The sequence below is a fragment of the Tursiops truncatus genome, chromosome 2, assembly GCF_011762595.2.
Source record: "Tursiops truncatus isolate mTurTru1 chromosome 2, mTurTru1.mat.Y, whole genome shotgun sequence".
Lineage (NCBI taxonomy): Eukaryota > Metazoa > Chordata > Mammalia > Artiodactyla > Delphinidae > Tursiops > Tursiops truncatus.
This window is the reverse complement of record NC_047035.1, coordinates 108,490,644-108,512,580: the sequence shown is the minus strand read 5'-3', so window position 1 is coordinate 108,512,580 and position 21,937 is coordinate 108,490,644. Positions and strand designations below refer to the sequence as shown.

At 48.4% G+C, this 21,937-nt stretch overlaps 2 protein-coding genes across 6 annotated transcripts in view; one reads left to right on the top strand and one right to left on the bottom strand.

Moving 5' to 3' along the window:
- The first annotated feature begins 38 nt into the window (after positions 1-38).
- On the top strand, positions 39-4,509 carry SNAPC5 (small nuclear RNA activating complex polypeptide 5). Of its 5 annotated transcripts, none has more exons than XM_019948669.3 (3): positions 39-1,182; positions 2,467-2,556; positions 3,324-4,509. In XM_019948669.3, exons 1-3 carry the CDS (start codon positions 1,093-1,095, stop codon positions 3,453-3,455), a joined length of 312 nt encoding a protein of 103 aa, XP_019804228.2. In that variant the 5' UTR covers positions 39-1,092; the 3' UTR covers positions 3,456-4,509. The 5 variants fall into 5 exon arrangements, with proteins under 5 accessions (XP_019804228.2, XP_004320849.2, XP_019804253.2 ...); XM_004320801.4 differs by having other exon boundaries at positions 1,052-1,182; positions 3,327-4,509; XM_019948694.2 differs by lacking the exon at positions 39-1,182 and adding an exon at positions 1,189-1,661 and having other exon boundaries at positions 3,327-4,509.
- A 1,627-nt stretch (positions 4,510-6,136) lies between these two features.
- The window catches only part of MAP2K1 (mitogen-activated protein kinase kinase 1), a 79,071-nt gene continuing 63,270 nt past the window's right edge, over positions 6,137-21,937 (bottom strand). The window contains exons 6-11 of the mRNA XM_033851862.2: positions 14,831-14,955; positions 11,985-12,186; positions 10,659-10,723; positions 8,269-8,330; positions 7,820-7,865; positions 6,137-7,168 (exon numbers count right to left, since the gene is read on the bottom strand). Of these exons, the coding sequence (XP_033707753.1) occupies positions 7,055-7,168; positions 7,820-7,865; positions 8,269-8,330; positions 10,659-10,723; positions 11,985-12,186; positions 14,831-14,955 (614 nt within the window). The 3' untranslated portion in view covers positions 6,137-7,054. The remainder of the gene's footprint in view (positions 7,169-7,819; positions 7,866-8,268; positions 8,331-10,658; positions 10,724-11,984; positions 12,187-14,830; positions 14,956-21,937) is intronic.

Below are 21,937 nucleotides of genomic sequence, written 5' to 3'. Positions count from 1 at the left end.
ATCCATGAAGTTGAATGAGAAGTGGGATGTTCCATAAATCCAGATATAAAATCCACTTTGTAAGTAACAATGTTTTGAGAAACAGATGGTTAAAAGACTTATCCCAGAAATACACAGAAACTCTTTAGCTCCCCTCTCCCATAAGAAAAACACCTTGGAAAATGGGTGAAGTTCGGTAAAGATCTGACATTTTCAGTAACCACAAGAGGGCAGAATCAGAATACATTTTTTAAAGTATAGCAGTAAGAAACTGACGCTTCCTTCAGAGGTGTTATAACCTGGTGTTAGAATACAGTTGATGGAGGGAATGCTTGCCACCTTTTTGATATTTGGACCCTTGGTATGAAAAGTGCTAGGAGCTTTTTTCACAACCATTTGTGCGTTTTTAGTAGGCATGAATATGTTGACCGAGCATGCTAGTGCAGAGAATGTACCCAAACGTTCGTCTTTCCCTACTTTGTCATGTCAGGGTCTTGTTTTGCATGTGGCTTTGTTCCCGTTGGCAGTCTATCCTTGCATTCATAGATCAAGAAATCCCAGTTCCTTAGCGTGAAAAAACACCGTCCAATTTGTTGAAACACCGCTCTGTCTTACGCGCTTTAATTTGCGCAGGCCTCCTGGGAAACCCCTTTCATGTGACTGGGAATCCTCGCCTGCCTGGACCTTCACAGGGCTCCTGTACCATGCACATACGCTGGCAGTAGTCCCTGCCTTCAAACGCGGCTGCAGGTTTGCGGGAGCGAAAGCAGCCGCCTGACGCAACACCAGTGGAAGGGTGCTAACAGTGCTGTTCAGCTGAAGCACCTGACACATGCTATCTGACCATTTTTATCTCTAGGTCCTTTACAGCTCCAACGCATTTCGCCTTAGGAATCATCATTGGAGTCTAGGTTTTTGGTTTAAAACCCCCACTTCGTCCATGGGCCGAGCTCGTCCGCGGAGGAGCGGCTACCCCAGCCGCCAGCAGGAAGCGGCCGCCCCGCCCCAAAGTGCCGCCAGCCCCGCCCGACCCGCTCTTCCGTTTCCGGTAGCGCGGCGCGGAGGTGGCGTCATCTGCGAGTGGCCGGCCGGCCGCCAGCGCGAAGACGCGCGATGTTGAGCCGGCTTCAGGAGCTGCGCAAGGAGGAGGAGACGCTGCTCCGGTTGAAAGCGGCCTTGCACGACCAGCTGAACCGGCTCAAGGTGACGCTGCGCCCCCCACTCCGCTCCTCCCTTCCGTCCCCTCGGCGCCCCGGGCCGCCCGGCTCTCCGCGGAGCCCAGGCGTCTGCGGCGCCCGCCTGCTGCCGCCGGTTAGCCCTTACTCACCCGGCCTTCGCGGCTGGACCTGGTGGCTTACCGGTGCCTGGGGGGCTGGATTTGAGATTGTGGGTCCACCCCTCTAAGAATCTTGATCACGCAGGTCTGGGCTGAGACTCAGCCATCAGTTTGGCTAGTACACCCTCCCCCACACCGGACCCCTGCAGCCCCGGAAACGCGGACGGCCGCACCACGCGCTGAGGAAGGGAGACCTCCCGCAGGCTCGCCTAGGCTGCCCCTGCCCCCCATCGGCCTCCCCTCCCGAGCCCCTATTCTCTTTACTACCTAGTATGGTCGCTCGATACAGCTCTAGTCTCGCAAAGCCGACCGGCTGGCGGATGCGCCCACTCTGCGAAGGAAAACGGTGAGGCCCTGCGAGAAGAGACCAGCCACAAAGTAGTTCCCGGTAGCTCTTACCCCCGGAGCTGTTACCGACTCCACGGCCTTGACGAGGAGTTGAGATTGACACCCATCAGCGGCAGTTCCCAGGCCTCTGCGGAAGTCACCCCTTTCAGCCTCAGTGACACGCTCCTGCTAATTCCTGTTCGGCACTTCCAGGCTCTCTAAATCCAAGTGAGATGAGGGTTATGAAGGCTGTTTGTAAACTGAGTAGTATTGTCCACTTGCGACCTATGAAAACAGTGCGCTTTCCCTTAGGGTACATGTAATGGCCTGCACTTCTTTTATGTTCTCACATCGCCGCAGTGCCTGTACCAGTGCCTAACGTGAGCGTGCTGACGATGGCCGCGGCCAGAGCCTAGATTCCTTTGTGCTCCGGGGAACGCTCCCATTTTCCAGTCTTCCTGCCTTCGATTTCTCATTACGGAGTAGACAAGCTTCAGGTGTGTGGAATCAGAAGACACCTGGCTTTATTTAGCGCATGCTTGTGTTTTCTCCCCTGGGCTGCTAGGTCTGGGGGAGTGGAAGCCTCGGCTCAGCTGGACCACCTGTTCACCCTAGGAGAAAGGGGCTGGAAGCTTTCTGTGCTGTTTCCTTAAGAGGTGGGGAAAGCTCGAGGAGCCCACCCTTCCCTCTGGAGCTTCACAGAGCTTACACTGTTTTCACTTCCTCTCATGATGCCCACAGCTTACAGCGTGCTCAGTACATCTCACCTACATCAGTAGCCCAATGACATAGTAAGGAAAGTGTCCTTGACTCTTCTTTTCCAGGTTGAAGAACTGGCTCTCCAGTCAATGATTAGTTCTGGGAGAGAAGATGAGATGCTGTCTTCTCAACCTGCGCCTGAACAGTCACATGATGTAAGCTTAATCAAGTGTGGGCCTGGGGAGTCCATTCTGCTCTTACGCTGCTTAGCCATCAAAAATTGTAAATTACGTTATCAAGCCCAAAGGACTCTGGGAAGTGGTGTTAAGAACTTTACAGTTTAATAAACTGGATTGTCTGTATTACTGTTTTAAACAGGGAACATCTACCAGCTAGCTACACTGTGGTTGACTGTACTTTTATATTGCCTCGACCTTCCTATTCATCCACTTTCTCTAGTCACTCCAGTGAACCGGGGAGAGTGTGAAGATCTTTGCAGGAAGATGTCAAAACTCTTGCTGTTCTGTGAATAAGCAAGCTTGGGATTTAAAAATAGAGTGTAGCTTCAGCTACAAAGCCTAGTGCTAAAAAATGAGTTCTTGCCCTCATCATATCCTCCTCTCACCAAATGCCCTCGGGAAAATCATCTTCTAAATATACCATATTTGAACAGTTCTCCCAGATGTGTGTTAAGCATGTAAAACTATTGGAAAGCAGCACATCTAAGCCAGCATAATTCTTATGTAAAAACCATGTTTGTATATCAGGTAATATTCTATCAAATCTAGGGCATTTACTCTGCTCCCATTTTGGCAATGGGGGTTGGGGGGTCAGGGTAGAATTTGGAGAAATAGGAAACTGGCTACAGTTCTTAGTGATAAATATTGCAGATGAATATGCAATTGAGATTTTATTTGAAAACACTAATTTGTTTTGAGGCCAGTGTTCTTCTTACTAATCCGTAATGTGTCCTTGACTAAAGCAGATGTTGGTGCATGTAGACAATGAAGCATCAATCAACCAGACCGCACTGGAGTTGAGCACAAGGAGCCATGTGCCAGAAGAGGAGGAGGAGGAGGAGGAGGAGGAGGAGGAGGAAGAATCAGATTCCTGAAGGGGAGAAGAGCCAGGGTTAGTCACAGGAGTTAAGTTCTAAGCCGCAGGAACTTTCTCTCTTCAAAGAATTCTTGCCATGGGCCCTGTAGCCTCCTTTAAAAGGAAGCAAGAACTTTAGGAGGATGTGTAGTTGTAGAAATGGTTCCATCAATAACTCAAGTTTCAGAGTGCTTTAACCAAAATTAGTGACATACAGAAAAGCTGAGATGCAGTGTTTCAATATTGAGCAATATGGGTGGTGCTGTGTTTATATTCTGGTCAGATTCAGTAATTGTGTTCAAAACCAAAAACTTCCTCTGAAATGCTACTGAGAAGGTCTGGCATTTGCAAAAAGGGCAGAGTTTAAATACAAGCCAGCCTTTACAATCAACAAGGCCTCTTTTAAGAAAACCAATTATAAACACTGTTTGCATGCCATTGAACCCTTGTGAGCAGAGCAAGGCCACAGTATGGGAGAGAAAGATGACAAACAGGAGGACAGAGGGCCACTTGAGAGCACAAGCTGTTGCCACCTCTCAGTGACATCGTAAAACGGCCTACTAACATGCTTTGTATGGCTGTTACCACATCTAGGTTGAGACATCACTATGGTAAAATGTGCTTAGAAATAAAGATAAATAGTTGTCATGCAGCTTGCTGCTTTCCAGACAGAAACAGAAAAGGGTCAGTTCCCCTGGGGCGAACAATATAGTAGGATGGTTGAAAACCCATTTCTGGACTTAGGAAATGTGCCATTGAAGGATCACTGGGCTTGGGAGGTTGGATTTTGTAATAAAGAGATGACAGTTACAGAGTAAGAGTTGTTAAACTTCGTATTTGAAGTTGAGACTCATTTCTGCATACTGTCCCTTTTCCACTGAATGTACAGACAAGTAGTTGCTTAATTTTATGAAAGTAATTGGCCCTGCCCAGAAAAGCCAAACAAAACACAAACAACCTCCTCAAGCACAGCTCCTTACAAAACTGTTACAGAAGAGAGCACTGACATATTTGTTAATATTTCATTAAAGTTATTTTGAGCTACTCTTACAGGAAGTAGCCAGAAGTTTAAATGAGCATGTTTCTTGGAAAACACAGTGTGAAAATTATTTTGCAACAAAAAGCATCAAGGTACACATCTTGGGGACTAACTTAAAACATGAGCATGGGTTTTTAAGAGCTAGAAAAGTTGGGTATGAATTCTAGCTTGACCACCAACTGGTTGCTTGCTTTTCACCTTTGCAGCTCACTTTCCCATCTGTAAAATGAGAGTACTCGTATCTGCTCTAGCAGTTTTACAGGTCCTTGTGAGACACTCACAGGCATCCTTTAAAAATCCAACTATTGGCAATTTCCTGGTGGTCCAGTGGTTAGGACTCCGCGCTTTCACTGCCGAGGGCCCGGGTTCAATTCCTGGTGGGGGAACTAAGATCCTGCAAGCCTTGCGGCGGCTGGGGAAAAAAATCTGACTATTATTGGCATCTCAGTAAGGAAGTTTGAGTAAGGAATTTGGCCTGAGGAACTCAAAAAACACAGCAAGAGTGATGTAGGGAACATCATTCTTGAGAATTAGATCATTCTTGGTGAAAAGTACTAGGAAGAAATCTTTTTGACTCTCAAAATGAAATACCTTTGGATGTGAATAGAGGATTTAAAACACCCCTCAAAAGAAATTGACCTTGGAAGTGTTCAGATCCAGGTTTTAGACACCAGGTTGCCCCATTCATTAGTTGGCACACTTTGAGACATTCTCAGTGGTGGTGACATCCTCTCTGTTAGGAAAAGACCCTGGGTGTGAGTAGGGTGTGGGTCTTAAACCTCGTCTGAATGTTTGTGTATTGAAAACATGTAAGTTAGGCTGTTGACCTAGAACGGATGTTAGCCTCGCAGTGAGAAAAAATAAATGACTGGCTGAGGCAGCTGTGTATATATAGCACTGACCAGTTTTTAAAATCCTGGTTGTATCTCAGGCTCTGGTAGATCTAGAGTGGAACTACCTACTCAGGAGATTTACCGAAGTTCTGTTTTTTAATTTGAAAATGAAATAGGCCTTTTATTGTTAAATATATATTTATTTTGGTTTTCTGTCACCTGCTCTCGAAGAAAATGAGGGAAGGCAGCCTCACATATAACCTAAATCTCAGAAGTTACTGTTCAAAGAAAGAAAGGTAGCCAATTGAGACACAGCTTCATTTTCTGTGGCTTCACTGCCGCCCCCCAGTCAGGACAAACCCAGGGCCAGGCACTTGTTTCCTCTCCAGGAAAGTGTCTCAGGTGTAACTGGAGAGAGAAGGGAAGCCATTGCTCAGTGGAGCATAGCAGCACGGCACAGTCCCGGGTGGAGGCTCCAGTGCCAGTCAGGCACCGGCCGCCCCCCAATCCTACCCCCACCTACTGTTTTTCCCTTGTATAAAAAGACGGAAGGAATCAGTGGCATCTTTTCACAGGTCCACAGGAAAAGTGGTTGAAAGATAAGGGTGCTTGCTGAGAAGAACTGGACAAAGTCCAAAGATTAGAATTACAGGAAGCCGCATTAGTCCAAAGCACTGAACTTGTCCTCAGTGTGGTATTTCCGCCTTCCAGCCTCCTTCCTGTCTTTGCCTTTTCCCTCTCAGTAATGTGTGGCTGCTAAATGCCTTGATTTCTTATGCACTACAGATATTGAAAATCCCTCCACAAAAGCAGAAATATCTTTCACCCTTTGAATTGATAGTATATTTATTAGAATAAGAGATTAGATTTGTTAAACGTCTGGATTAAAATGGTAAAAGGATTTCCATACAGTTTTTAGGCACTATACACACTGTTGTTTACAATAGCATCAGTACTTGGATTCGGGGAAAGATAAATCTCATACATGTTAATGCCTTGATCCATTCGTAGCATTCAGAGTAACTCCACCATTTTAGAAACACTAATCCAAACTTAAAGAGACATAGCACTAAATATCCCACAGGGTATATTTAAAAATAAATACAGAAATACAACCAGAAGTCTACAGATCATCACAGTAGACAGACTGGTGAAGCCCCAGCTATCATGGCAGTGAAGGGCTCTGGCTAGATTTTGATGGAAACTGCTGAATTCTACACCAAAAGCAAAAACATAATGAAATAACATGATATACTCTCTCTGATGCTCATTTTCATAGCAGCAAAGCATGCTTCACATGCACTGCCTGTGAAGGATCTTACAAGGCCCCTTCCTACTCAATTGGAAAGAAGGTAAGCCTGGCAAGAATGAAGTACCACCAAGTGTCAAAGAATCCCGAAAACACAGGCAGCCAGCCAGTCACGGTGTGGGAGAGCAGTGCAGTTTTCAGTAAGAAGGACGACCCACAGTCACCAAAGTTTCACTGTAGTTCAACATTGCACGTTTTGATCATCAGCATACACAAAAATAGCCCCAAGCACAAAGCCAGTCCACTCGGGAATAACGATAGTAATAAGAATAAAGATGAAAATATTGAAAATGACATGAGTAGAATTTTGGCACATGCTGTGTTCTTCATCCTTTGTCATAGGTAAAATGCACATCTGAACAGAGACAGGCATGGGAAGGAGGCCCAGAAGCAACATGGCATGCTGCTGGGCAGGGGACTCGGCTCTTCCCCAATGCTTAGATGCCAGCCACGTGGGTGGGTGTGCTGGGCTGGTTAAGGCCGATGGTGGAGCAGAGCCAACCTGCAAAATCCACTTCTTCAGCATCAGATCTCTTGATAAAAGCATGAACCTGTGTGTGAGGAGATGGACAGAAAGTGTATTTAAAAACCAAGGAGGACAATTCAAGAATCCTGGGTCTGGAGGTTGTGCTACATTTGGAAGGTGCTCTGGGAGCCTGCCCTTGGCCAGTTGCAGGCCCAACCCCCTGGCTCTGCTGGTCTTACCCTTCCCCAAGCCCGCTCTCTCTCAAATGGAGACAGCAGCTCTGCCTGCAGTGCCTCGCAGCGTTGTTAAAGGAGCAAAGGAACTGATGAACTTGAAAGCGCATGTTACGCTGACCAGGCTCTACATGGCATGTGAGTTCAGACATTCAGTATCCCACTCCTCCTCCTACCACCACCACTACCATGTAGGAGACAAAGTTACTTGGTGAGGGGACTGAATCAAAGATAGTACTACAAAAAGGTCCTGTCCCCTTGCAGGGGTGGGCTGGCCCTTTTCCCTGGACTCCCGCTGGCTGCAGGGTCATCCCGGCTTTTCCATTAAACTGATAGGAGGACAGGGGAGATATGTTGGGTATCCTGCAGGCCCCTGATCAGCTGGACTACAGTGGTCAAGGCAGAGCAGGGTAAGGGCTCTGGAAGTACTGGATAGATGACTGACAGAGGAGAACAAATGAGTAAGCAGGTGGCAGTGTAAGAATCTGAAATAAATGACTTACCATGAGTTGCTTCAAATCTGCTCTCTCTGCAGGGTTTTTTATTAAGCTTAAAGGAAGAAAGAATGTGAGAGCTCTTGCTTGGCACTGGTTCTAATTCAGATTACTTACATGTGCATGCATGCCCGTCCTCCCCACACCCCATAGGCTCTGAGGAAGAGTGCCTAAGCCTTACCCACCTTCCTGTTCTTAGCAGAGTGTCACACCCACAGCAGGTTAATAAACGCTTGTTGAATTAAGCTAAGGCCAAAAGGCAATATGCCAGTCCCTTTACAGTAAGTGCTGAGCGCAGCAGCTGTTTTGCCCACTGCTAGAGTCAGATAGGTCACCACCGTCCTAGCACTCTGGATGAAGGGCAGCAGCTGAAGGGTAAAAGGCAAAGCTGTGCTCTCCAAGATGGATGCGGAACCTGACAAAACCAAAGTACTTTCAGAGAACAGGAGGTGACTTACCATTTATTCACAAAATCTTGAAATTCCAGACTGAATACTCCACTGGGCAATTTTGGAGGAGGCTGCAGGTACATGTGAAGACATAAGAAATGCCCGGTGTCCTGCTCCACCCATCTCTCCCTTCCCCACTCCCACCTCTAGGCAGTGCTGCCCTTATCCAGTCAAGGAAAGGCACGGGTGAGAGGCCAATGGCTGCTACCGGGTTACCCTGTTGGAACCATCAATCTCAAACCAGTCAGAACTGGGGCCAGGTCAGTGTTCTCAGCACTCACTTGTCTAGTGACTGAATAAATCACTGTTCCTCTCTGAGCCTCAGACGACCCTTCTGTGAAACGAGGAGGTTGGGCTTAACAATCCCTGGGGCCCTTTTTAGCTCGGAGGCTCTACCACTACATCTTGGAGTGTGGCAGGGAAACAGAACCATCAATTACCAGGAACAGCAGCTAGGGGGTGTGCAAACCACTAGGCATAGCCCAGCCCGGACAGCACCTGTAAGGCTGGCTAAATAATAAAATGTTTACCCCTCCTGAGCTCTGAAGGAGCACACAAAGGTTAAAAAAACATTAACTGGCAGAGAGCTGGGTCTGGAAGAATGTTACCTACACACTCACTGCAGGAATGAGGGTGTTTGCAGGTATCAGAGCAAGCACACTGGCAGTAGCCCTCGTCTTTCCAGGGTGTAAGGTGGAGATCACACAGGGCAAGGCCCTGGGGCACCCTGCTCATGCACCACACAGCCCCCCACCCTTCTTGTAACCCGTACTGGAGTTCTGTGCAGCTTCCTTGTGAGCTGACTCCCAGACACTGCTCTGATGTGTAACCCAAGTCACCAGGTGATTGGAGACTAAAAATCAAACACTAACATTACCAGAGGAGTCCAGCCTAGTCCTCTTCCCCTGAACGCCTTATCAGAACAGCAGGTGAATAAGCCTGATCCCAGGTCATGGCCTAAAGCCCAGCTTTTGGGGCCCACGGTGCTGAGGGGGGACGAAGGGACTATTCAAGGGAGAGGCCAGGCAAGGGAGGGGCTGTGTGCCAGCAGAGTGTGAGGTGCAGGCCACCTGTCACCACTGTGCAGCCCAGCCTCCTGGGAGGTAGGATGGGGGCTAAGAGGAGAAGGTGGGAAGGAAGGAAGAGTGCTAGGGGGGACGGGCCTGAGCTGCTTTTCATCTTGGAGCCTGTTTCCTTAGCTGTATGAAAAGGATAACAAAACCAACCTGGCCCACCTGAGCAGTGCTTGGAGCACTCAGTAGGAAAATGAATGTGAAAATATCTAAGAAATCGGTGCACACTAGGTGACTGGCAACGATTTGACCTCAGCCATCCCTTCCCTTAATGTGGCTCCCACCCAGCACGACCCAGTTTAGGTCCCAGCAGGAGAGGATGGCTTTCCTAACACAAATGCCACACGTTCTGCCTTCCTTGAGTCCTTAAGCAGCCTGGATCAGATCCCGAACTTGCTGTGTCCCACAGTGCTTAGCATAAAGCTGTGCAGCCAGGCAGTAAAGAGGGCTGAACTAAGCTCTCCAGTAGACTGTGAACCAGTGACAGTGATTTTTTAACTGCTGGGGTGAGCCAGGATTTTCCCCGCTGAGTTTGTAATGAACAAGGGGACCTATCTGAGCCTTTGGGGGTCTGGTTTTAGACATACTGGTGTACATATTTCACAAATAATATATCTTCTTTGTATTAAAGTTAGGCAACAGCACTTGAATCACCTGTTATTCCATCACTTCAAGATAATCACTATATCATATTACTTTCCAGGCTTTATGTGCACATACATGTGTACATAGATTTCTTTGAAGAACCAATCATGGTATACATACTATTTTATAATCTGCTTTTTTTCACACAACTAATAGTGGATATTTTCCATATCTCTTTCTGCACTGTCACTTTTTATGTTCATTGCTTTATATGGAGAAAACCATATATTGCAGTTACACATGCATTTACCTTGCCTCCCCTACACAATCTAACAGTCTTTAAGACCTGAGACTGTTTTTCCATTTGTGGATCCCCATGTCACTCCTACCGCCACCCCACAGTGCTTAGCACATAGCAAGTGCACAAGAAATGCTAGGTGAAAAGAAGGAAATGCCTGGTGAACGAAGGATGAGAATGTAAATGGGCAGGGGGAGGCTCCTGAATCTGAGAGAGGAGGAGGGACTCAGAGCCGCATGAAGATGTTCCTGGGGAAGGGACTTCTGCAGCCTCTAAACCAGCCACTCAATTCCAGGATCATGATGCACAAACCAGGACACACAAATCTTGAAGCCCAGGCAGCCCACACTGTGGGAACAGTTCAGAGGTTTCCCAGACAAATCAACTGTGAGTTTTTTTCTTAGGAGGGGCAAATAAATTCCAAAAGCCATGCAGTACCTTACCTCATTGACTATGTAATCCAACAACTCAAAAATTGCCATGGGAGGTCGGCTGTCCATTCCATAAGCTACAGATTTTATAAAAAGAGAAAAGAAAACACTTCTCAGAAACAGAAGGTTATTTGCCAATATGAGGCTAGGGGTGGGCATGGACCCTAGTGACTAGAACAGAGTCGTGGACGATAAAGAGAGACAGAAGAGCCACAGATAAGGCCTGAACGCAGAGGGGACCAGCCAAAGCCACGGAGTCAGCTGACCAGGGTTGGAGTCTGGGCTCTGCCGCATCCAAGCTTTGTGACCTTAGGTAAATCAGCTGACCACTGAGCCTCGTTTTGAGTTTTGTAGAGATGGGTAAAAATTATGTCCGCCTTTCTCCCCTTCCCTACACTGAAAGAGGAGCAAATGAGATAAAAACTAAATCCTTTAGAGTTATTTAGTTTTCATTTTCCCTGAACTTGGGTCTCTTCCTCTTGGCTCTCCAGGGCCACAGCCACCAGCCCCTGCAACAACCCGCCATCGGCTACCCCTGCCCCCTCCTGTTTTTCCTTTCATACATGCCCTCTCCCATGGGGGCCTCATGGAGGTAAAGACCAGGTCTCCCTGGTCGGACAGGAATGTCCTAGCAGGAGCTACATCAGAAGATGATAGCTGGGCCAGGATCTTCCAATACCAGGTTTCCTTCACAGTTCAGAAAGGCAGGCAGTGCTACACAGTGCTTACCACCTCAGAGTCAGACTTGGCCACTTACAAATAAATGCATGTGGCGAGTCAAGCACTCTGTGCCTCAGTTTCCTCACATCTAAAATAGAAATTAGAGTAGTGCTCACACACGACTGCTATTAAAATTAGACAACGCCAGGCAAATCTATGGAGATAGAAAGTAGACTGGTGGTTGCCCGGGGGTCTGGGTGGGGCAGCTGGGAGTGATTGCTAATGGAGATGGTTTCTTTCTGGGATGATGGAAATGTTCTTGAATTACACAGTGGTGATGGTTGTACAACATGGAGGAATACACTAAAAACCACTCAACTGTACATTTTTAAATGTGCGTTTTATGTTATGTTAATTTTATCTCAATTTTTAAGAAAAATCTACCTAAAACAAAGTCATGATTTTTAAAATTAGACAATACATAAAAAATACTAGGCACAGTACCAGGAACACAGTGGGCACTCAACAAATGGTAGGAAGTTGTTGGTAATAATAATTTCCTACACCTGGAGACCCATGCCCCAGCCTGGCTCCAGAGACAGAGAATCAGCCCTCCAGAAACCCCTGACAGCAAAAGACCACCCACAGGCCAAGCTGGGGCCACACCAGGCCACTCACAGCTGAGGGGCCTTCCGGGAGTCCTTGGCCGGGGCGGTGTCTCAGCCGCATCTCCCTCCACCTGGCACCCAAACACCAGCTCCAGCTCCTTGGCATCTGGAGGAGGGATGGGATACCTCCCGACCGCCATCTCAACCAGAGAGAGCCCCATGCTCCAGATGTCCGACTGCACCGAGTAATGAGTCCCCTGGAGTCTTTCTGGCTGCAGGAGAGACAGACACATTTATCACCTGTGAGCTAGCTTGGCCCACGCAGAAGAGGGATGGGTGAGTCCTCATGAATACCTGGGGCTTCCTGCCCCTTTGAGGCTTGCTTGCACTGCAAGAGAGTGCAGGGCTGCCCTGCTTGGTCCCAGCCCTGGGTCCACTGATGCATTTTATCTTCTGCCCCTTCCTCTCCAGAGCTCACATCCTGTTTCAGGACCTCCACTAACCTCTTTAATTTGGCTTCCCACCTGCCCCCAAATACTGTATCTACCAAATCCTACCTGGCTCCCGTGGGTCTGACCCCTAACTCCTGTCTCCCCTATAACCTGCCCTGAACTAACAGCATCCTACCCAGCTGGGCCCTGGCTAAGCTTCAGCTGTGGCTCCAGCTTTGCTCATCCTCGTCACTGTCTTCCATGTGCAGGACAGCTTATCCAAAGCCCAGCATGAGAGGCTCATCTTGAGTCCTGAGTCCAAAAACATGAAGCTTCTGGAACATGGGTCATGAATGAGGTATCAGTGGGTAGAAAGAACACTGGCCTTGAGAGTAAGGAAAGCTGAGTTCTAAGACCAGCTTTGCCACTAACTCACTGTTCTTGGGCAACATCGAAGAGTAGAAAAGGCAAAGGATCTGGGTTCAAGTCCCAAGTCTGGGACTTACAAGCTAGGTGATCCTGAGCCTCAGTTTCCTGGGGCTAATGAAATGGGACTAACAACATAACAAAATGGGGCTAATGATGATAGTAACAACATAACAAAATACCTGCTCTACTAACTAGGGCACTGGAAAGGTCAAATCAAATGAAAATGTATGTTAGATGTTGCAAAATGTTATGCAAATATGAGTTGTTATTGGTGAGAATAGTCAAAGAGAAAGAAATATTATATATAGTGCTATTCAAAGCATTATTTTTACTGAGCATTAATTGAAATAGTACATGTATTTCAAGAACCCTACCAAAAAAAAAAAATCTTTATTCTGACCGTCGTGCACTTATTTAGACATCAAATTCATTTCACCCATAGGATTTTTCACTAACCCCAACACTGAACTATTTTGGAACTGACCATGTAACCACAAAAACCCAAACCACTAAACCCTGGATCAATATAAGTTCCAGGGCCTGTTCATCGATTTTGAACTTGATAGTTGCAGCTGAGTAGCCCAGCGTGCTAGCTGCTCAGTTTTTAGACATTTATGGAAGAAGTTGAAGAGCTGATGGGCTTCATGCCTTTAGCCACTGGAATGGAGGGGGTGGCGATGTGGGTCAGCGCCAGGTAAGTCATATTACCAGTGGCTGGAGCCAGTGTGGGCGGGGGACAGACAAGAAGGAATGAGGGTGTGAGCAGGACCTTCCACACAGGGTGGCCAGGAGCAGCTGCCGAATCTTACCTAAGAGGCAAGTGAGAGCCTGCAGTGCAAAGGGGGACTGACTGGCAAGGAAGCGGCTTTCAACGCCAGCTCTGCAAGGTGAAGTGGGCAGGTCACTTCACCTCCCTGAGTCTACATTTCCTCGTCTCTAAAATGGGTACACTAATCTTTACTTCATGGGACAACCATATAGATCAAAGAGGATCACCACTCCAGGATGTGAAAGTCCTTGAAGAGTGTACAGAAAACACAACGCGCTAAGATGCCCTGAGCCCCCGTGTCGGCCCCTCCTTCCACCTCCGCGAAGGCCTCCCACTCACTCCAACTAATGCTCCTCTACGCTGCCCTGGCCAGCACTCACCCAGAGCCACATTTCCCCTTTCTGAATCGTACTCACGAGCGTGTTAGCCATTTACTCACCCATTCAGTCAACCAAACATTCACTCACTTGCCAAGAATTCCCTGAACATCTACAGCGTGCCAGGAGCCAAACCAGACCCTTGGGACAACAGAGACACCTCCAGCCCTATCCCTGCCCCCCAGGGAGCTGGTTGTATGGGGGAAGCAAAAGAACATGCCAATGTCACTCCTGGGCTCGGTGGAAGCCAGCAGGGCTAGAAGCAGGGAACACCAGGTAGGTGTGCTGTGGTGAGAGATGGGCAGGTAACTGGGAGACATGCAGTGAGGAGGGAGAGAAGAGGCTGGACTGGGGAGACAATTCTGAATAGACTCACAGGAGTTGGGGGTTGCTAGATGCTAAAAGGATGGGGAGCTGGGAAGAGGGGTTAAAGGCTGATGCTCAGGTTTCTACCTTGAAAAACTAAGGAAACAGTGATGCCATTTACTGCTAATGGAAATGGTGGGGCAATGTGGGGTGGGGGCATGTCTGGGCATGTCAGTCTGAGCGTCTGAAGACGATCAGGCAGAGGTCCTGAGGGTAGCTGGAGCTCAATGTCTTCAGAATGGAAGCCAAGCTCTGGGAAACATCCAAGTGCCAGTGAGAGCTGAAGCTGTGATCCTACTATCTCTTCCACTGAGTCAGGGCCCCAGGGCCCCAACCATGCTCCAAGGCCTGTGAAAGGCCAAGACCATCTCCCCATCAGACTTTGATCTCCTCTGGGAGGGGACCACAATGCCTCATCCCTCGTTCTTTCTCACCCACCCCCATCACCCAAGCACAAGGGTCTGGCTCCGTAAGGGAAGGCACCCACTTGGCTTCTATTCCTGATCAGATAAGAAGCTGGAAAAATGGAACGAGGTGCTCATACCGACATGTAGGACCTTGTGCCCACGAAGGAGTTGGCCATGGAGTCGATGAGCTGCCCGCTGACCCCAAAGTCACAGAGCTTGATCTCCCCACGGGAGTTCACTAGGATGTTGGAAGGCTTGACATCTGTAGGGAAAAGAAAACAGACAAGTAGAGAATTGACACAGGTAGGTTGGGAAGGGGAAGGTCAGCGCTCCCCAGACAGACCAGCCCTGACCACGAACACCACGACACACCCCAGCCCCCATCACAGAGCCAGCCCCTGGCTTAGGAGCACTGGACACCAAGGCCCCTTACTGCCCTTCGTTCAGGGTTCGAGGAAGGGCTGTCAGCAGAGGAATGACAAGCTGCTGTAGAAGCGGGACAAAAAGCCAGTGTTTTCCACTCTTTGAGAATCCAGACCGGGGCAGATGACCCACAGGAAGGAGTCAGTTACCATGAATAATCAAGATTTCAAGCTCTGTTGTTTCAACTGCCCCTGTTGGCAAGACACAATATCTGCCGCCGGATCATAAGGTAGGAAGACATAATAAGACCTGGATGCTTGCTGAGGCTAAAGGAGGATGGGATGGAGGCAGGAACTCCTATTATTTATTTTTTTGCGGAATGTCCTATAAATATCACTTAAATCTATCTGGTCAATTGTGTCATTTAAAGCTTGTGTTTCCTTATTAATTTTCTGTTTGGATGATCCGTCCATTTGTGTAAGTGAGGTGTTAAAGTCCCCCACTATTATTGTGTTATTGTCGATTTCCTCTTTTATAGCTGTTAGCAGTTGCCTTATGTATTGAGGTGCTCCTATTTTGGGTGCATATATATTTATAATTGTTATATCTTCTTCTTGGATTGATCCCTTGATCATTATGTAGTGTTCTTCCTTGTCTCTTGTAACATTCTTTATTTTAGATTCTATTTTATCTGATATGAGTATTGCTACTCTAGATTTCTTTTGATTTCCATTTGCATGGAATATCTTCTTCCATCCCCTCACTTTCAGTCTGTATGTGTCCCTAGGTCTGAAGTGGGTCTCTTGTAGACAGCATATATATGGGTCTTTTTTTTGTTGTTTCCATTCAGCGAGCCTGTGTCTCTGCGTTGGAGCATTTAATCCATTCATATTTAAGGTAATTATCATTATGTATGTTCATGTTACCACTTTCTTAATTGTTTTGAGTTTGTTTTTGCAGGTCCTTTTATTCTCTTGTGTTTCCCACGTAGAGAAGTTCCTTTAGCATTTGCTGTAGAGATGATTTGGTGGTGCTGAATTCTCTTAGCTTTTGCTTGTCTGTAAAGCTTTTGATTTTTCTGTCGAACCTGAATGAGATCCTTGCTGGGTAGGGTAACCTTGGCTGTAGGTTTTTCCCTTTCTTCAATTTAAATGTATTGTGCCACTCCCTTCTGGCTTGTAGAGTTTCTGCTGAGAAATCAGCTGTTAACCTTATGTGAGTTCCCTTGTATGCCATTTGTCGCTTTTCCCTCGCTGCTTTCAATAATCTCTTTGTCTTAAATTTTTGTCCGTTTGATTACTATGTGTCTCTGTGTGTTTCTCCTTGGGATTATCCTGCCTGGGACTCTCTGCACTTCCTGGACTTGGGTGGCTATTTCCTTTCCCATGTGAGGGAAATTTTCAACTATAATCTCTTCAAATATTTTCTCGGGTCCCCTCTCTCTCTCTCTTCTCCTTCTGGGACCCCTATAATGCAAATGTTGGTGCGCTTAATGTTGTCCCAGATGTCTCTTAGGCTGTCTTCACTTCTCTCCTTTCCTTTTTCTTTATTCTGTTCCATGGCAGTGAATTCCACCATTCTGTCTTCCAGGTCACCCATCCATTTTTCTGACTCAGTTATTCTGCTATTGATTCCCTCCAGTGTATTTTTCATTCCAGTCACTGCATTGTTCATCTCTGTCTGTTTGTTCTTTAATTCCCCCAGGTCCTCGCCAATCATTTCTTGCATCTTCTGGATCCCCGCCTCCATTTCTTTCCGAGGTCCCGGATCATCTTCACCATCATTATTCTGAATTCTTTCTTGGAAGGTTGCCTATCTCCACTTCATTCAGTTGTCCCTCTGGGGTTCCATCTTGTGACTTCATCCGGTACATACTCCTCCGCATTTTCTTTTTGTTTATCTTTCTGTGAATGTGGTTTTCATTCCACAGGCTGCAGGATTGTAGACCTTCTTGCCTCTTCTGTCTGCCCTCTGGTGGATGAGGCTATCCAAGAGGCCTGTGCAAGCTTCCTGATGGGAGGGGCTGGTGGTGGTTAGAGCTGTGTGTTGCTGTGGTGGCGGAACTCCTATTATCGACCTCATGCACAGAGCATGTGGGTTTTATAAATGTGTGTGCCAGGGCCTGGGAGCCAGCTTTTGATTCTCTTTCACTGAAGTCACATCCCTAACAGCCTGCTCAACTGCACCTACCTGTTAGTCAGGGAGAGTCTCTTGCTACCAAGGCCAGAGAACTAGGGAGGCCTGAAAGCCGCTCCTCAGGGTGAAGGCAGTGCCCCCAGCACCAGCCCCATTCCCCTTCCCTGCACTCGGACCAGCCCCGCGGCCCGCCCTGGCTCCCATCACCAATATTAGTCCACTGGCTCTTCCCTTTGCCAAGAGGTGAATTTCCAAATGTTTTTCTTCTACCATCTCCTCTGATTCAAACAACTGCCCCGTGAAGCAGGCAGAGCAGAGCCAAGGATTCTCACTTACTGAGACTTGGTAAAGGTCCCCAGGGCTTTGTGGACAGACATCAGCAAAGCAAACAATGAGGCCGGCTCAAGAGCAGGCCAAACCCAGGAGCAAAATCGTAAACCCTGCCAGGGAATCTTTGACAGAAGTAATACAGACACTATATAGGATATCTGGAGAACCAGAGGAAAAAAATGAAACCCCCATAATTCCAACCTACCAGAGCCACTATTAACATTTTATTATTTTCCCCTTCAATACGCATATGAATGTGTTTATTTATCCTTAAACAGATTCTAACAGATCCATTTAAGTATCTTTCCAAGCGTAAACTAAAAAAAAAAAAATCACCCTCTCATATCCCAGTAAGTCCTTCACCTGCCTACCTCCACCCAGCCCCTCATCATCCCCAGCCTGGGTCAGGTCCTAACCACAGGCCCCAGCCAGCTCTAGCCTCTCTCCACCCACCACAGGCTCCACCAGGGCAGGGATGTTGGCTATCTGCCTCGCCCCTGTAACTGCAGAGCTAGGACGATACCTGGTACATAGGAGGTGCTCCAAAATGCCTGTGAATGAATGGAGATAAACTCACCAAGTACACATGCACACACTCAGCACCTTGGGTACTGTCTTTCTAAGACCCAGCCCTCAACGTGTCACAAGACACGACAGCACAGGATGCGAGATCTTTCCAAAGCCCTTGGCAACCTCCCGTGTCTCTCATATAGAGACTCTCAGAACACAGGCGTCAGAAAGAGCCTTACAGGGCATCTGGTTCCTCCCCTTCATGGTGGAAACGAAAAGCCTACAGCCCAAAGGGATCCAGGAACTCGTCTGAGGTCACACAGCAAAAACTGGATAGAACAGGAACCAGAACTCAGACCTTGTGATGCCTGGACCTGTCCACTCCCCCCACCCTCCCTGCTGCCACATCACTCATTCCCGTGTCCACTGAGCTCCTGCCACATGCCGGCACCACGCACGTACCTGGGACACAACAGCCAGCAAACTAACCCAGTTCCCACTGTCACAAAGCTTACACTTTAGTGTGAGGAGACAGACTAAGCAAACCAACAAACCAATGTGCAGCGTCAGGTGGTCTCAAGTCCATGAAGAAAATAGTAACAAAACCTGGTAAGAGCCCAGACAGTGAGGGAGCTGTGGCTGCGACAGGGAGATGAGGGAAGGCCTGTGTGCAGGGACGGCCCTGGAGCACTGACCTGGGGGAAGTCACGCGGTGAACCGTTCGGCCTCCTGGAGAATTATTTCAAACACACAGGGAGGTTATAAACTTCAGGGGCTCAGGAACGAACTTTTCCTTTGTTTCTTCCCAAGCCTGGGATTAGGACCGGCCCCGACAAACACTTCCCGCCGAGGAGCCCCTGGTCCTCGTCTCCACAGCACCGAGACCCTTCTCCAACAGAGGACAGATGCCTGACCCTGGGGGCCGGTGTTCAGTGTGTGCGAAGTGAGGCTGAGTAACAGGCCGGAGCCGGGAGAGCTGGGCACAGGGAGGCGCCCCAACATGAGTCCCTCCCTCCACCGAAGAACGTCCCAGCCTTTCCTTCCTGCAACTGGACCACGAAGCCCTGAGCTCCCTCACCTTCCAATGTTCCCATGGCCGGTTTAGAATTGACCTGCTAGGCCTTGTTATAAAGCAAAAGAGTGGCACTGGCTACAGAGACAGGGGACCTGTATTCAAATCCTGGCCCTGCCGCCTGCTCTACGTGCAGCCTTCAGCAAGTCCCTTCACTTCTGTAGTCTGTGGTCTGCGTATCAGTAAAGCAGTGATAGCAATCCCAGCTCTCGCAACCTCACCAGATGGAGACCAGGATCAATCGAATGAACTGTGGGCATTTAAATAGCACACACGTTACAGGATCACAAAAAATGATTCTTTCACGGGTTGCCCTCTAAGACAGGCAGTTCACAGCACCAGACACCCACTCCCTCACTCCCCACTGCTGCTCAGACACCACTCTCCAGGCCACAACTGCTGCTCCGGAGCGGCTGCACTGCCTCTGTGACTGTCCTTGTATCTGATTTCTAGTCACATGGCAAGCCAGCCTCCTTTTTTGCAGACTTATATAACGCCACTTTCCTCCCTCCCTGGCTGTGGCTCCTGCTTCCGCCACCTGCCCCAGGGAACTTCGCTGCCTGGGAGGCTGCAGAGATCCATGCGGGTGGGGGCCAGAGTGGAGCAGAGGGAAACCCTCAGGGGGGGTCTCCCTGCTTGGACCACATCCATCCTGGAAGGCAGATGCACACACAGGGCCCCTCCTGGTGACCCTGAAGGCCTGACAAGAAGTTGCTTGGAGACCTGGGCACTCCACTCCACTCCAGAGCGTGTGGCCAGAGCAGCCAGGCCAGGACATGCTCCTTCCCGGCAGCCCCGGCCAAGTCGGGCTCTTCTCTACGGGCAGAAAAGAGGTCAGATGAGGCCAGAGAGATTGTTTCCTCCAACTGTCAGCCTCCTGCATTTGCTTCCCACAGTCACCGCCTCTCCTTCCTCTGCTCCCATGCCCAGCAACTTCTCCCGCAGCCTGTCTTGCACAGTGACCGGCACTCCTCCCGTGGGACAGCCCCCCGCACAGAGCCTGCCTCGCAGTACAGTCCAGGCCCCTCAGCCTGCCCTTCCAAGCCCGCTGTCCTGCTCACTTCTGCAACTTCTTGCTGCAGCACGTCTCCACCTTCCCCAGGCTGGGGCTCGCCTGCCTCTCTGTGCTGGTCCCCACCCCTAAAACCTCCTCCTTTCCCACCCACTCGTTCACCTCTACATCCAGGCGCCTGGTTCTTTTGAGTGCCCTTCCCAGCATGGAATACTGCCCTGCTTTGGAGCCCTGGGAGGTTTAATCGGACTTTTCCTGCCACATCTTCCCTAGCAGCAACCTCAAACATTGTTCACATCACAGGCGCAAGCCCTCTCTACTCCCCGAGGCCTCTTCAGGCCTTGGGTCCTCTTTCTGACCCTCCAATACTAGGAGAGTGAGGCTGGGAGGAGCCCCAGCGTGTGGTGGGACACTCTGTATTCCGCAGCAAGCACCCACCGCTCTCTGAGCTCCCAGGCTGACAAGCTTCCCTAGGAAACCTACAAGATGCTAAGGTCTGAGACCCAGATCCTGCCCCGGCTCTGCAGCAATGAAGACAGATAAACCCTCCTTCTTCAAAAATGATTAAGGAGGTGTTATGAAAAAACTAAGTGGAAGAAAGTATTTTCTTCTATTTTCTACACCAGAAATAACCACTATTCAAAGCCTCCTGATATTTCCCCCATGAGCACATGATATTAACTTGACGTCTGAGCATTTTCTTTCTTTTTTAAATTTATTTATTTATTTATTTTTGGCTGCGTTGGGTCTTTGTTGCTGCGCATGGGCTTTCTCTAGTTGGGGCGAGTGGGGACTGCTCTTTGTCGCAGTGCACGGGCTTCTCATTGCGGTGGCTTCTCTTGTTGCGGAGCAAGGGCTCCAGGCGCGTGGGCTTCAGTAGTTGTGGCTCACGGGCTCTAGAGCGCAGGCTCAGTAGTGGCACACGGGCTTAGTTGCTCTGCGGCATGTGGGATCTTCCCGGACCAGGGCTCGAACCCGTGTCCTCTGCACTGGCAGGCGGATTCTTAACCACTGAGCCACCAGGGAAGCCCCGACTTCTAAGCATTTTCTACTCCTGTTTGGATTAAAGAACTCAGCGGGGTCACCTGTTTATTCTATAAACACTAGTAAAGTGCCTGCACTGAGCTATGAGTAAAAAGGACAGGTCCCTGCCCCTGTCCAGGCTGCCACCACCAGGGGAGACAGAACTCAACAAATTAGAAGCCAGCCAACCTCGGAACATACCACAACAGCTCTGGTTCACTGAGCACCTACTACGCCAGGCCTTTTAAATATACTGTCTTCTTTAATCCTCACAACAATGGTGTGAAGTAAGCATTATTAACCCCTGTGCACAGACGAGAAACACTGAGGCCCAGAGTCTGGGAGTTATCTGTCAAAGTTACAAAGTAAGGTAATGGCAGAGGCCAGAGTAGAAGCCATAGATTGTTTATCCAGAGGCTAGCTAATCTGGGTCTAAACAACAGAGCAAATGGCAAACCACAGTGGGTTGTACTCCGAAGTTTCAGAAAAGCCATTACTAAGTTGTGGGTGAAGGTGGTCAGAAGGCACAAACCTCCAGTTATAAGATGAATAAGCCCTAGAGATGCAATGCACAGCATGGTGACTACAGTTAACAATACTGTATTGTATATTTGAAAGTTGCTAAGAGAGTATATCTTAAAAGTTCTCATCACAAGAAAAAAATTGTAACTATGTAAGGTGATGGATGTTAACTAGACTTCTTGTGGCCAATCACTTCACAATATACACATATATCAAACCATTATGTTCTATATCTGAAACTACGACAACGTTATATGTCAACTGTATCTCAATTTT